The sequence below is a fragment of the Taudactylus pleione genome, unplaced genomic scaffold, assembly GCF_031769625.1.
Source record: "Taudactylus pleione unplaced genomic scaffold, aTauple2 ptg000689l, whole genome shotgun sequence".
Lineage (NCBI taxonomy): Eukaryota > Metazoa > Chordata > Amphibia > Anura > Myobatrachidae > Taudactylus > Taudactylus pleione.
In genome coordinates, this window is record NW_028285091.1 from 299,197 (window position 1) to 313,452 (window position 14,256).

General features: G+C 48.5%; 1 protein-coding gene across 2 annotated transcripts in view; it reads right to left on the bottom strand.

Annotated features, from left to right (window-relative positions):
- Window positions 1-6,070, bottom strand: part of LOC148477780 (uncharacterized) — a 32,424-nt gene extending 26,354 nt beyond the window's left edge. For both annotated transcript variants that reach the window (XM_088456202.1, XM_088456201.1), the window contains exons 1-2: window positions 5,958-6,070; window positions 1,244-1,401 (exon numbers count right to left, since the gene is read on the bottom strand). In XM_088456202.1, coding sequence (XP_088312328.1) covers window positions 1,244-1,321 — 78 coding nt within the window. In that variant the 5' untranslated portion in view covers window positions 1,322-1,401; window positions 5,958-6,070. The remainder of the gene's footprint in view (window positions 1-1,243; window positions 1,402-5,957) is intronic.
- Between the last annotated feature and the right edge of the window lie 8,186 nt (window positions 6,071-14,256).

Consider the following 14,256-nt stretch of genomic DNA (forward strand, 5'->3'; position numbering starts at 1 on the left):
TCCCCAGTCAGGTCCCTGTGTTAGTAATAGCGATAATAGTGATGTCACTGTGACACTCCCAGACTCCCTCACCTCCCCAGTCAGGTCCCTGTGTTAGTAATAGAGATAATAGTAATGTCACTGTGACACTCCCAGACTCCCTCACCTCCCCAGTCAGGTCCCTGTGTTAGTAATAGAGATAATAGTGATGTCACTGTGACGCTCCCAGACTCCCTCACCTCCCCAGTCATGTCCCTGTGTTAGTAATAGAGATAATAGTGATGTCACTGTGACACTCCCAGACTCCCTCACCTCCCCAGTCAGGTCCCTGTGTTAGTAATAGAGATAATAGTGATGTCACTGTGATACTCCCAGACACCCTCACCTCCCCAGTCAGGTCCCTGTGTTAGTAATTTGCGATAATAGTGATGTCACTGTGACACTCCCAGACTCCCTCACCTCCCCAGTCAGGTCCCTGTGTTAGTAATAGAGATAATAGTAATTTCACTGTGACACTCCCAGACTCCCTCACCTCCCCAGTCAGGTCCCTGTGTTAGTAATAGAGATAATAGTGATGTCACTGTGACGCTCCCAGACTCCCTCACCTCCCCAGTCAGGTCCCTGTGTTAGTAATAGAGATAATAGTGATGTCACTGTGACACTCCCAGACTCCCTCACCTCCCCAGTCAGGTCCCTGTGTTAGTAATAGAGATAATAGTGATGTCACTGTGATACTCCCAGACACCCTCACCTCCCCAGTCAGGTCCCTGTGTTAGTAATTTGCGATAAGAGTGATGTCACTGTGACACTACCAGACTCCCTCACCACTCCAGTCAGGACCCTGTGTTAGTAATAGAGATAATAGTAATGTCACTGTAACGCTCCCAGACTCCCTCACCTCCCCAGTCATGTCCCTGTGTTAGTAATAGAGATAATAGTGATGTCACTGTGACACTCCCAGACTCCCTCACCTCCCCAGTCAGGTCCCTGTGTTAGTAATAGAGATAATAGTGATGTCACTGTGATACTCCCAGACACCCTCACCTCCCCAGTCAGGTCCCTGTGTTAGTAATTTGCGATAAGAGTGATGTCACTGTGACACTACCAGACTCCCTCACCTCCCCAGTCAGGACCCTGTGTTAGTAATAGAGATAATAGTGATGTCACTGTGACACTACCAGACTCCCTCACCTCCCCAGTCAGGACCCTGTGTTAGTAATAGAGATAATAGTGATGTCACTGTGACGCTCCCAGACTCCCTCACCTCCCCAGTCAGCAAGTGGATGATCTCCAGAGTGAGACTAATTATCCTCTCAGTCATGTGACTCCTGTCCTTGTCCATCCTCAGTGATTTATACAAGACACGTCTCACTCTCACGTTACTTCTGGTAAACAGGTTCTGGCTCCTCACTACTCAGGTGTCTGTGAATAAATAGAATTATTATAATAAACATCACAGAGTACACATATAACACAGTCAGATATGAAACACTGAGTGACCAGCAGTGGCGTAACTAGGGCAGGGCGAGCGGGGTTCGTGCCCTGGGCGCCGTTGGACCGGCGGCGCGGGGGGGGGGGGGGGGTGCCGCCGGCCACGGTACCGGCCCGCCCTAGATAGCCAGTGTAGCGCCGACCGCAATGAGTGCGGTCAGCGCTACCCATTTGCACAGGACCGGCGCTAGGCTTCCAGCGCCGGTCCTGTGCTGCACGCCTGAGCCCGTTCCCTCCCCCTGAGCGCTTGCCCAATAGCGCCAGGAGGCGGGCTCAGGCTGTGCATAACACACGCATCGCCGCCAGCTATAGCGAGCGGCCAGGAGGCCGCTCCAAAAAGGAGCAGGGACGGCCCTGATTCAGAGCGAGCGCTCTGTCAGAGCGTCCGGCTCTGAATCAGGGCCTCTGTGTGGGCCAAAGTGTTTTTTTCCTGTGGGGGCCAAAATGTTTTAATTTCTTGTTTTTCATGCTTCTGAGTTGCACCAGGCACTGTCCTGATGGTGTTCATACATAGCTGCAGTACAGAGTCAGATGCATGCACCAAGAAGTGTATTAGAAATGTGTTGGGCGTTCCTGAGCAGTTACAGGGGGTTGGATAATTAGACACAGATGTAACTCAGTATGGGCATGGAATAGGAGTGGCGCAGAAATGTTTCTAAAAGTGGTTGCATACAGAGACGCTGAATTGCTGACATTGGAGGCAATATAGATGATCTGCTCCTAGCATAGGGCTGCTGAAAGTTTCAATGGTGCGACCAATGGTGGCGTATAGACGCACAAAGCATGACTGCAGTGTCTGTACACAGACAGTGGGCGTCTCAGTCCTTGCATATTCAGATGCACTGGTGTACAGTCATGGCCAAAAGTTTTGAAAATGACACAAGTATTGGTTTTCAAAAAGTTTCCTGCTTCAGTGTTTTTAGATCTTTTTGTCAGATGTGAATTTGTGGATTTGTGTTTGTCTACCCGCCTCTTGAGGATCGACCACAAGTTCTCAATGGGATTAAGGTCTAGGGAGTTTCCTGGCCATGGACCCAAAATTTCGATATTTTGTTCCCCAAGCCACTTAGTTATCACTTTTGCCTTATGGCAAGGTGCTCCATCATGCTGGAAAAGTCATTGTTCGTCACCAAATTGTTCTTGGATGGTTGGGAGAAGTTGCTCTTGGAGGATGTTTTTGTACCATTCTTTATTCATGGCTGTGTTCTTAGGCTAAATTGTGAGTGATGAGCCCACTCCCTTGTCTGAGAAGCAACCCCACACATGAATGGTCTCAGGATGCTATAGGGATTGGGCTCATTCACAATTTTGCCTAAGAACACAGCCATGAATAAAGAATGGTACCAAAACCTCCTCCAAGAAAAACTTCTCCCAACCATTCATGAACAGTTGATGACGAACAATGCCTTTTCCAGCATGATGGAGCACCTTGCCGTAAGGCAAAAGTGATAACTGGCTCGGGGGACAAAACACAGAAATTTTGAGTCCATGGCCAGGAAACTGCTCTGACCTTAATCCCATTGAGAACTTGTGGTCAATCCTCAAGAGGCTTGTGGACAAAGAAAAACCCACAAATTCTGACAAACTCTGAGCATTAATTAGGCAAGAATGGGCGGCCATCAGTCAGTATGTGGCCCAGCAGTTGATTGACAGCATGCCAGGGTGAATTGCAGAGGTCTTGAGAAATAAGGGTCAACACTGGAAATATTGACACTCTGCATAAACTTAATGTAATTGTCAATAAAAGCCTTTGACACTTATGAAATGCTTGTAATTTTACTTCAATATACCATAGTAACATCTCACAAAAAGGTCTAAAAACACTGAAGCAGGAAACTTTGTGAAAACCAATACTTGAGTTATTCTCAAAACTTTTGACCATGGCTGTTCACATTGTAGATGCATTAGCATAAAGTCGCAGACGCAACTGCAGCAAAAGACGCAAGGAAGACCACAACTGCGTCCAACTCAGAATCAGGCCCTGTTAGGAGGGATCCCGTCCTCCTTGATATACCTCCACCCCCGTTAGGGCTGCTTCCATAAATTTCCTGAGCTGGTTTTCCATCCCAATCCGCCCCTGGGCACAGGATACACAGTGGTATAGAGTGTAGTGAGAGGAGTTGGGGAGGCACAAGATACACATTTAGTGTTCACTATAGGTCCGGTGCCGGACCTAGAAAAACGACACTATTGCACGCGCTGAAGGCGCGTGGCTAGGGATAAGGGGGCGTGTATTTATGACGCATCCCCTTTTCTGCACTCTTGGGGGCATGCCCGGCAGTTACGGACATGCTGGGCAGCCCCCGAGCGCTGCGGTCACCACTGAAACAGCCTAGCGGGAACGCTACACATTGGTATAGAGTGTAGAGGCAGGAGTTAGGGTGGCACAAGATACACAGTGGTATAGAGTGTAGCGGCAGGAGTTGGGGTGGCACAAGATACACATTGGTATAGATTGTATTGGCAGGAGTTGGGGTGCCACAAGATACACATTGGTAGAGTGTAGTGGCAGGAGTTGTGGTGGCACAAGGTACACAGTGGTATAGAGTTTAGTGACAGGAGTTGGGGTGGCACAGGATACACAGTGGTATACAGTGTTGTGGCAGGAGTTGGGGTGGCACAGAATACACAGTGGTCTAGAATGTAGCGGCAGGAGTTAGGATGGCACAGAATACACAGTGATCTAGAATGTAGCGGCAGGAGGATACAAAGTGGTATAGAGTGTAGCGGCAGGAGTTGGGGTGGCACAGGATACACAGTATTATTGAGTGCAGTGACAGGAGTTGGGGTGGCACAGAATACACAGCGGTATAGAGTGTAGTGGCAGGAGTTGGGGTGGCACAGGATACACAGTAATATTGAGTGCAGTGACAGGAGTTGGGGTGGCACAGAATACACAGCGGTATAGAGTGCAGTGACAGGAGTTGGAGTGGCACAGAATACACAGTAATATTGAGTGCAGAGACAGGAGTTGGAGTGGCACAGAATACACAGCGGTATAGAGTGTAGTGGCAGGAGTTGGGGTGGCACAGGATACACAGTAATATTGTGTGCAGTGGCAGGAGTTGGAGTGGCACAGAATACACAGCGGTATAGAGTGTAGTGGCAGAAGTTGGGTGGCACAAGATAGACAGTGGTATAGAATTAGTGGCAGGAGTTGGGGTGGCACAGAATACACAGTGGTATAGAGTGTAGCGGCAGGAGTTGGGGTGGCACAAGATACACAGTAATATAGAGTGCAGTGCCAGGAGTTGGGGTGGCACAAGATACACATTGGTATAGAGTGTAGCAGCAGAAGTTGGGGTGGCACAGGATACACAGTGGTATAGAGTGTAGTGGCAGTAGTTGGGGTGGCACAGGATACACAGTAATATAGAGTGCAGTGACAGGAGTTGGGGTGGCACAAGATACACATTGGTATAGCGTGTAGCAGCAGGAGTTGGGGTGGCACAGAATGCACACTGGTATAGAGTGTAGCGGCAGGAGTTGGGGTGGCACAGAATACAGTGGTATAGCGTGTAGCAGCAGGAGTTGGGGTGGCACAGAATGCACACTGGTATAGAGTGTAGTGGAAGGAGTTGGGGTGGCACAGAATACAGTGGTGTAGCAGCAGGAGTTGGGGTGGCACAGAATGCACACTGGTATAGAGTGTAGCGGCAGGAGTTGGGGTGGCACAGAATACAGTGGTATAGCGTGTAGCAGCAGGAGTTGGGGTGGCACAGAATGCACACTGGTATAGAGTGTAGTGGAAGGAGTTGGGGTGGCACAGAATACAGTGGTATAGCGTGTAGCAGCAGGAGTTGGGGTGGCACAGAATGCACACTGGTATAGAGTGTAGCGGCAGGAGTTGGGGTGGCACAGAATACAGTGGTATAGCGTGTAGCAGCAGGAGTTGGGGTGGCACAGAATGCACACTGGTATAGAGTGTAGTGGAAGGAGTTGGTGTGTATGAACACAATCGGGACGCATGCGCAGGGTGACTCAGATGCATGCGCAGTGAATAAATATCGCTTCACTGCGCCCGACATTGGAAGTGCGTCTGACTCAGACACAGGCCCAATGTCTTTCATTTTGTTTATAGCAGCTGCTATTATAAACAGGACATGTGAGAATGAGCAACCTGTATAATAACAGCAGCATAGCAACACCTGCGCTCCAACAGTATGATATAACAGAACACCAGGGTCTGGAACCTTGCATATTAACAGGACACCAGAGTCTGCTCCACCTGTACTAAAATATCAAGACTGCATAGTTCGTTCCACTGTTACCGTAATAGGACTGTCTCCCGATATTTAATCACAGGGCAGATTAGTCTGTATAATAACAGAATAACAGGGGGCGCTGCACCTGTATTATACTAACAGAGCACCAAGGTATGCTCCACCTGTAACATGATTACATGATACCAGAGTCTGCTCCACCTGTGCTATAACACGACACCAGAGACTGCTCCCCTGTATTATAATTATATCAAATACCATTACCCGCTGCCAGACGATGCGTTGCCGCCTACTCAGCTACAGTCACTCGGCCGGCAGAGGTTACCGGTTAGGTGGTTACCGCACAGGCCGGAAGCCAGTTGGAACGCAAACTCCGGAAGTCAAGTGGAACGCACAGGCAGGAAGTCTGGTGTGTTATTTTTCCGGGGGAGAAGGCAGGAGGCGGTGACCGGTATGTCAGCAGCAGACCAGCTGGACACTTGTGACGTACAGGGACACAATGAGGCGCTTATAGGAGATACATGGGCGATGCGCTGTAATGTCACCAGGCTGTGAGACGGCAGCGGTACCATGCGGCTATGTAGGGAATACCAGGCTGTGGCACCATGGCCTAGGACTATCCACCTCCTGGCCTTATGGCTCCCACCAAAGCCTCATGTTACTCCTCATATGCCTAGAACCTTACATCCCGTCATGCTGTATTATAGACAGACAGTGATATCTTCCTGACACCTTATAGGAACCTGACACACACAATGATAGAGTCATCCAGGGCTGTCTCGAGGTACGTTCAACCAGTGCGGTCGAACAGGGACGCCACCCCATGATGGGTGCACCCTTCCCAACCATCCTGATTTCAGCGGGACAGCCCCGTTTTTCTGGCACTGCCATGCTGTTCCACCAGCAGACTGACGTATCCCGCCGGTGGTCAGGAGGTTGGGGACAGATATATTGGCCGAACAATTGATAGGCCAATATATCTGCTGCCCGTCGGCCAGTGTGTACCTGTGATCTGTCGACGTCGTTCACGGACATATCGCATTGGCAGTGCTGCGGTTGGACAGATATGTCTGCAGACCCGGCCGCCGGGACCTGCTGCCAGAAGCAGATGATAGCCGTTCAGTGTGTATGGACGACCATCATCTGCAGATATATTTATGATCTATATATCTTTTCACATATTAACCATACTTTGACGCCTCCCCCCATATACTGATTTTCCCTTGTATTGTGGTCCTCCTGTATTGACATTCACCAATTAATTTCCACACTTCCTGTATGTCCCCACCAACCCTTATATTGATGCTCACTCAAAAGTTTGTGAAGTCACATGTCAGTTTATGCCTCTCCTCTATTAAGTGACCAGAGAGCTGTTCCTCGCAGATGCTACATACAGTATATGCTATATGGAAAGCATTATGGACCAATCTGCAAAACCTAGATTTTCTTTGCAGCATATAATAATTACATGGCCTGATGTGGTGGAGATTGTGCACCTTGATAAAGATATAATTGTATCGAAACACATCGGTATAGTGAGGACTTTTTGTGGATGTGCAGACCAGCACTTGTTCCTGAGGCGGTATCTGACCTGGCGACTGGACTTTTTAACCATATACAGGGACTTACGCTGCTATGTTTTTTTGATGTATGCTTCTGGTTGTAATAAATGTTTTAAATTGAGAAAGATAAATTTTACTTTCATATTGTCTACATCCCCCTTTGGAGGGAGGAAACACTCAGTGGAATGAAGTAGAAGCCCCAAAAGAATCCTTTACATATGTATACAGAGATTGCTCACTGTGAGTAGGGTACACTTACCATCTGTTGCCCATTAGGTGTGTACACAACTAAAGATGGTGGAAGGAGGGATCTGAGAAAGAAACCTTTATATGCACATTACCACCATAGTTTTTGTGAGTTGGGGTACGCTCCTTTCCTTCTGGTTTTCAAGAGGATTCATTGTTTATTTTTTTGGTGTCACTTTACCAATATTCTAAGACATACTACACTATTAGTGTTCTTTGGTCGCTGTTTTAGGTTTCATGTGACGGAGAGACGATAGTTACGGAAGATCACAAGAAATAGAAAAGGCCCCCATACACGGTGAGATTCAAAGTTGGTAAGATCAGTTTTACGATTTCCCTTGAAATTCTTCATAAGATGTGGTCAAATGGTGTACGATTGATCGTTACGATCATAGGATAAGATGCAGTGTATCACATCGTACACAATCAGTTGAGATCTCTTTGCAAAACCATCTGATCTGCGATCCAACTAGACGACGGTGGGGAAGCGCATCGGGGTCGCAGAAGACTCAAAATACAACTATTGTCAAACGATTGGTCTGTCCAACCCGTAGAAACTGCCAAAATCGTGTAGAAAATCATCCCGTGTATGGCCGCATGTATTTGTTGAAACTATATGAAGATTAAGTATATTGTCATTTTGTTTGACAACACATTATATGCTTGTTATAGTTCATTAAACCTTTATACATCTGTTTTCCCTATACGTTTATTTTTTGTCCAGCACCATCTTACGCACAGTTTCCTTTTTTTTTACCAGTTTAATCCGTATTAGAAACTAGGTGGGTTTCCAGTGATTCTGTGGAGAGGGGGGGCTGCTGGTTAGCACACCTTATTGATATCCATTTTCTCTGTCATCATCGCAGAGGCCAATCCGGGCTTATCCATCATTTTCATCTATGTTCTGAGCACCACGCAGGCACAAGTAATCCACAAGAATATGGACCTGTAATCCTATGTAGTTAGAATAAAAAAAGTTTACTTTTTCACTATAAATAAAATAAGACTGAATTATATAAAATAAATGAGATATTAAAAAAGTGATTCTGTATATTGGGTGAGATACATAAATGTGACAATGGGGGTTGTGTATTATAGTAGACATAGCGATGTTACTTCCACCTACAGCACAGAAATGAAGGCAGACAGGCAGCTGTGTAGATGTAGGATAACCTGGCTCAGTGGGAACGAGCACAACACATAGGGCATAACTGTAACCTGCACAGCTATAGTGTAAGGGATCCGGCTGCATCACTGCCCCTCCAGTATGTGTCTTAGAGAGGAGATCTCAGAGCCATTGTGCTCCCCTTATATTGGTCTTACTAGTGTACTCCCCAATGGTTTGGGGCTGGTGTTCCAGCGCTTCGTAGGTTTTGAATATTTCAATACTTAGTAACGGTCCAGGGACATGTCAAGAAAAAGTAATAGTGCACACTGTGGGGCTGATTCTGAGTCAGATGCAGTGGCATCAGTGTCTGTGACATTATACTAATGCAGCTACAAAGCACTTCCCTGGTGTACAGCCGGCACCAAAATGTGCGAGGACTGAGATGTCCCTGGATATCCTAAAGACATGAGGATCATAGCCTCTAGGGCGACACCATTCGAAGAAAGTATGCCCCTCCAGTATTCTTGCAGAAGCCGGCTTCCGAGCATGGTGTTAACTACAGAGCTGGATAAAAACCCTGGACCTTAAGAGGGCAATCTCAACAGCCATGTCGTCAAAGACAGACGACCCAGGTCTGGGTAATGGCAAGGACCTTGAGACAACAGGTCCGGACGTAGAGGCAACAGCATCGTAGTGTCTACGGAGAGGCTCCGAAGATCTGAGTACCAGTGCCGTCTAGGCCACACTGAGCTATCAGCAGGAGCGTGCCGCCTTCTTGCTTGAATTTGCAAATCACTCGAGGAAGAACGGAGGGAAGAGGTATGCAAACTGGAAGGTCCAGCTGACCAACAAGAGCGTCCACCAGAAGTGCCTCTTGTTCTTGACCTGTACACAGGTAGCTTGTTGTTGTGTCGGGAGCCCATGAGGTCTATCTCTGGAAGGCCCCACTTGTTCACCAGTAGCTGAAACACCTGGTGAAGAGACCATTCTCCTGAATGCACGTCTTGACGGCAGAGAAAGTCTGCTTCCCAGTTGAGGACTCCTGGTATGAACACTGCCGAGATGGCAGGGAGATTGCCTTCCGCCCAAGCTAGAATGCGGGACACTTCTGTCAGTGCCGCCTGACTGCGGGTTCCTCGGTGATTTATGTAAGCCACCATGGTGGCGTTATCCGACTGCACCTGCACAGGTTTTCTGTGGAGGACATATCTTGTTGGAGAGCTTTGAATACTACCCGAAGTTCCAAGATGTTTATTGGAAGCGCAGATTCCGCTGGCGTCCACCTTTCTCTGATGGGACCAGGGAGGACTTCTTCCAGTTTATCAGCCAGCCATGAGTCTGCAACACAGAGACAGATGGCACTGAAGTATCTCTGGAGACCCAGGAGGTCATCCAGATAGGGCAACAAACGGACCCTCTGCATCCGCAGGTAAGCTGCCATAACTGCCATGACTTTGGTAAACAGTCGAGGCGCCGTTGCCAGATCAAAGGGCAGTGCCTGAAACTGGAAGTGTTGGTCAACCACTGCAAACCTGAGGAAACGCTGGTGTGTTGAGACAATGGGGATATGCAGGTAGGCATCCTGAATATCTAGCGACACCATAAAATCCCCAGGCTCCATGGCCAAAATTATGGAACACAGGGTCTCCATCCTAAACTGAGGAACCCTCCAGAATTTGTTGAGGGATTTGAGATTGAGGATGGGCCTGTAAGACCCATTGGGTTTCTGTACCAGAAAGAGATTGGAGTAATACCCCGACCCCCTCTGGGACAATGGAACTGGTGCTATAACTCCAGCCTGGAGCATAGAGTGTAACACTTTCTGGAATTCCAGGGCCTTGTCTTGAACTGACAAAAGACCCATGGTGAAAAACCGTCTGGGAGGCCTCCGTCGGAAGGAGAGAGCGTACCCCAGAGAAACCACTTCTCTTACCCCAGTGTCCGTGGTGGTCAGACACCAGCACTGGGCGAACTGAAGAAGCCGGCCTCCCACTTTGGGGTCCCCCAAGGAGAGGCCCGTCCCGTCAGGCTGAAGGCTTATCGTCCGACTTGGGAGTAGGACGTCTTGCACTCCAAAACAAGGATATACTGCAAAGGCGGTAAAACAACATGAGCATAATATCAGACCAAAAGATAATTTAAACAGTGTTTATTAAACATATAATTATAATCAGTTGCTCCCGGGAGTACATAAATAATATCACATGTGAATCATAAAAACACAATGGTGTTTAAAAAGTAGATCGCTGGTGCACATAGAAATAGGGAAAAAGAAAAAGGAATGGGGTGTCAAAAAATAAAAATCAAGATATTACTGATCCATACAGCTGAAGAGGGGATTTCAGTCACAGATTGGCGATGAAATATCCAATGTTCATTTGGAATATAGATAAATCTCCCAAATAATATGTATGTCCCGCCCCGTAGTTGAACTGTAGTGTAATCCTTTAGTAAAGGGATTAAATGCTGGTGGAGGTAGGTGAGCAGATTGCTCTGGGTACTCACTCCACTGATGTCCTGTCAGACTCCAGTCTGAATATGGAACGTGAGGGCTGCGGGATGATCCTCTATATCAGACTCCGATCTGGGGGTAAAGCATCGCGGGTCCTGCGGCTGCTGTACATGATAAAATTGCCTGGCTGTAAGCGGCTCCACACGGTCGTGCTCACCTGACCGCTGGTCTCAGTCTGCACATAGACTCTGTACGCCGGGTATCTCCATGAGTAAATTGCTTGTTCCAGCAAGCTTGCCAACAAATTTGTAAACAAATGTGCGGCAGATAGTGGGTAAAGCTCCAATTAGAGAAACGCCTTGGGCTCCGACGTGTTTCCCCGTGCTGCACGGCTTTATCAAGAAGCAGGTGTCTCTTGTACTCCAAGCCTGCTTCTTTGGCTTGGCAGATTTCTTGGCCCCTCACTGTCTAGGAAAGGACTGTACTTTGGACTTACCCTGGGCCCTATAGGGCCGAAATCTGACCGATGGGACTACAGCTAATGGCAGACACGCAGACTTAGCTGCTGCAGAGTGGCCACAATTTTGTCCAGATCAGGGCCAAACAGGACCTGTCCATTAAGGGCAAGCATTCCAGTCCCTTTTTGGAATCCGCTTTCCAAGAGCGCAACCAGAGGGCGCGGCGAGCCGCCACTGCTGCCGAGATTCTGGAAGTAAGGAGACCTATATCCAAAGCTGCCACATTAATGTACGTGGCTGATTCTCTAAAGGCCCCCATACATCAGCAATTGATTGCAGCAATCGTGCAATCGATTGTGTATAAAAATCTTTCCCTTTTGCAATCGATTGTGTATAAAAATCTTTCCCTTTTGCAATCGATTGCATGATTGCTGCAATCAATTGCTGATGTATGGGGGCCTTAAGATTGCCCACTAACTCCACCTGCTCAGATGAAGAGTCAGTGTCCAGAGACGCCTCCAAGCTATCAGCCCAGCGCTCCATGGCTCTGGCCACCCAGCACATGGCCATAACCGGTCTGGACGCCCCTCCAGCAAGGGAATAAATGGATTTCAGTCATATTTCTACCTTGCGATCCATAGCATCCTTTAAAGGAGGACATGGAGGGCATGGGTAATGTAGCACTCCTCACTAGGCATGTGACATGCAAATCCACTTGTGGAGGAGTTTCCTACTTGGAAAAATAATTATCCGCAAAGGGGTATGCAAAGGCCAAACTTTTTTGAGGCTGGTACCGCTTACCCGGATTTTTCCACGCCTCCTCAAACTGCTCCACTAACTGACCAGACAGAGGGAATACAGTGGCATCACCCTTAATATCCTTAAAGAAGGCGTATTTGGATTTGGCCACGGGTAAATCGTCATCCTCAATACCAAAGCCGCACAGACTGCCCGTATAAGGTCAAGTATATAGACTTTAGACTTAGACTCCGCCTCCTTAGTACGAAGGGGCTCCTGGTCGGAAAAGTCAAAAATCTCACCGTCATCAGACGTCATGTCATCATCATCATCATCATACTGAGCCGTCTGAGACACTAAAGGCCGCTTAGAAGGCCGCAATGGAGAATCCCCTTGTAAAACGTCTGTCAGGTGTTGTACCGTATTGGACAATGAATTCACCCACACAGGCTCCTGCGAGACCTGAGGGGGGGCGAAATCGGGAGACACTGGGGTCCCATCAGCTGCCTGTGGAACCCCTGCATGGGTAATGAGACTACCGACTGCTGCGATAACCCCATTTGGGGAAATGCAGGGGGCGTCTCCAGCTGGCCCACAAGGGAAGTGCCTTAGCAAAACAAGCCCAGGGCGGTTCCTGTACAGACGCAGTAACTGAGATTGGGCGTGATAGGAGGTAACATGCCCTACATAATCCCTCAGTGTTTCCATCACCCTCTGCTAATGGTACATTACATGTGGTACACTTTAGCTGAAGAAATTCACGTTCACTCCCAGACATGATGAGTGTATGTGACTCCCCTCACAGAAAACTACTGTTACTGTGAGGCAATGAACACCCTGCAACACCGCACCGCAAGGGCTTTAGCAGAGGAAGAACAGGGATAGTAAAATGGCTGACTCAGAGTGAAAGTACAGGCAGACAGTGCTAGCATTAAGTTACATACAATGCAGAAATAAATCCCTGCACTATCAGCACTGTGATCAACTACACAGACACAGAGCCTGGTAGGAAACAGTGCAACATACTCTGACCTTAATCGGAGGAGAGGTATGTAGGGGGACCTGGACCGCGATGCCACCTGTATTCCGCGTCCAGCATTTGCACACTTCTTGAAGATGGCCGCCGAGGAGCAGAGAGGAGGCGGGCCCGGGGGAGGAGCGCTGACACAGCCTGCCAGACCACTATGGAAAGGCACTGTACAGCGGGGGAGGCGCCGGCTGTGAGACGGGGAAGGCGCGCTCCCCTGGCATGCAATTAACCCCTGGGATGCTGGATCTTAACCGCTCTGCTTCAGCCCGCTGTCCCTGGTGGTCTAGTGGAAGCGCAGGTTAATACCTGGCTCCACACGCAGCCTGTCCCCAGGGAGCCCCCTGAGAACCAAGGACTGTATCGGCGGGTACCCTCCACAGGACCTAGCCGTTTACCTGCCCCCTTGAATCCGGCCACAGTCCAGGTAATCCGGGGTCACTGCGAGCTGTGACTCCAGACACCCACCAGCATCCCCGGATCAGTACCGGCGTTCTGGTCCGGCGGGGTGGAGGAGCGACAGCATAGACGTCAGTACTGACTGTCTATGCTGTGGAGCTCATCTTGTGCAGCCACAGCTGCCTTGAAAAGAACTTCAGGGGCCATTACAGCCCCCCTCTGAACATGGTGATCAGACTCCGAGCCGTGCACCTACGAAACTGATTTGCCTTGGCTCAGGGGCGGGGTATAGGAGAGGGACCCTAGTGCATCCTGGGAGGCTGAAAACTTTAACTCTGCCTGCCCGATGTCTCCGCCATCGCCTATTCCCCAAGGTATCCTGTGGATACCCTATGGACCCTGATGTAGAAATAAAGATGGACAGGAATCAGTACCAAAGGAACTGAAATAATAATAATAGCGATAAGTTAATATAATAAAACATGGATCTGACTGAACAATAAACCAAAACAACCAGTGATTATTATACATAGAATTTACTAGCAAAAAACAATAATAAACTCTATTGGCAAA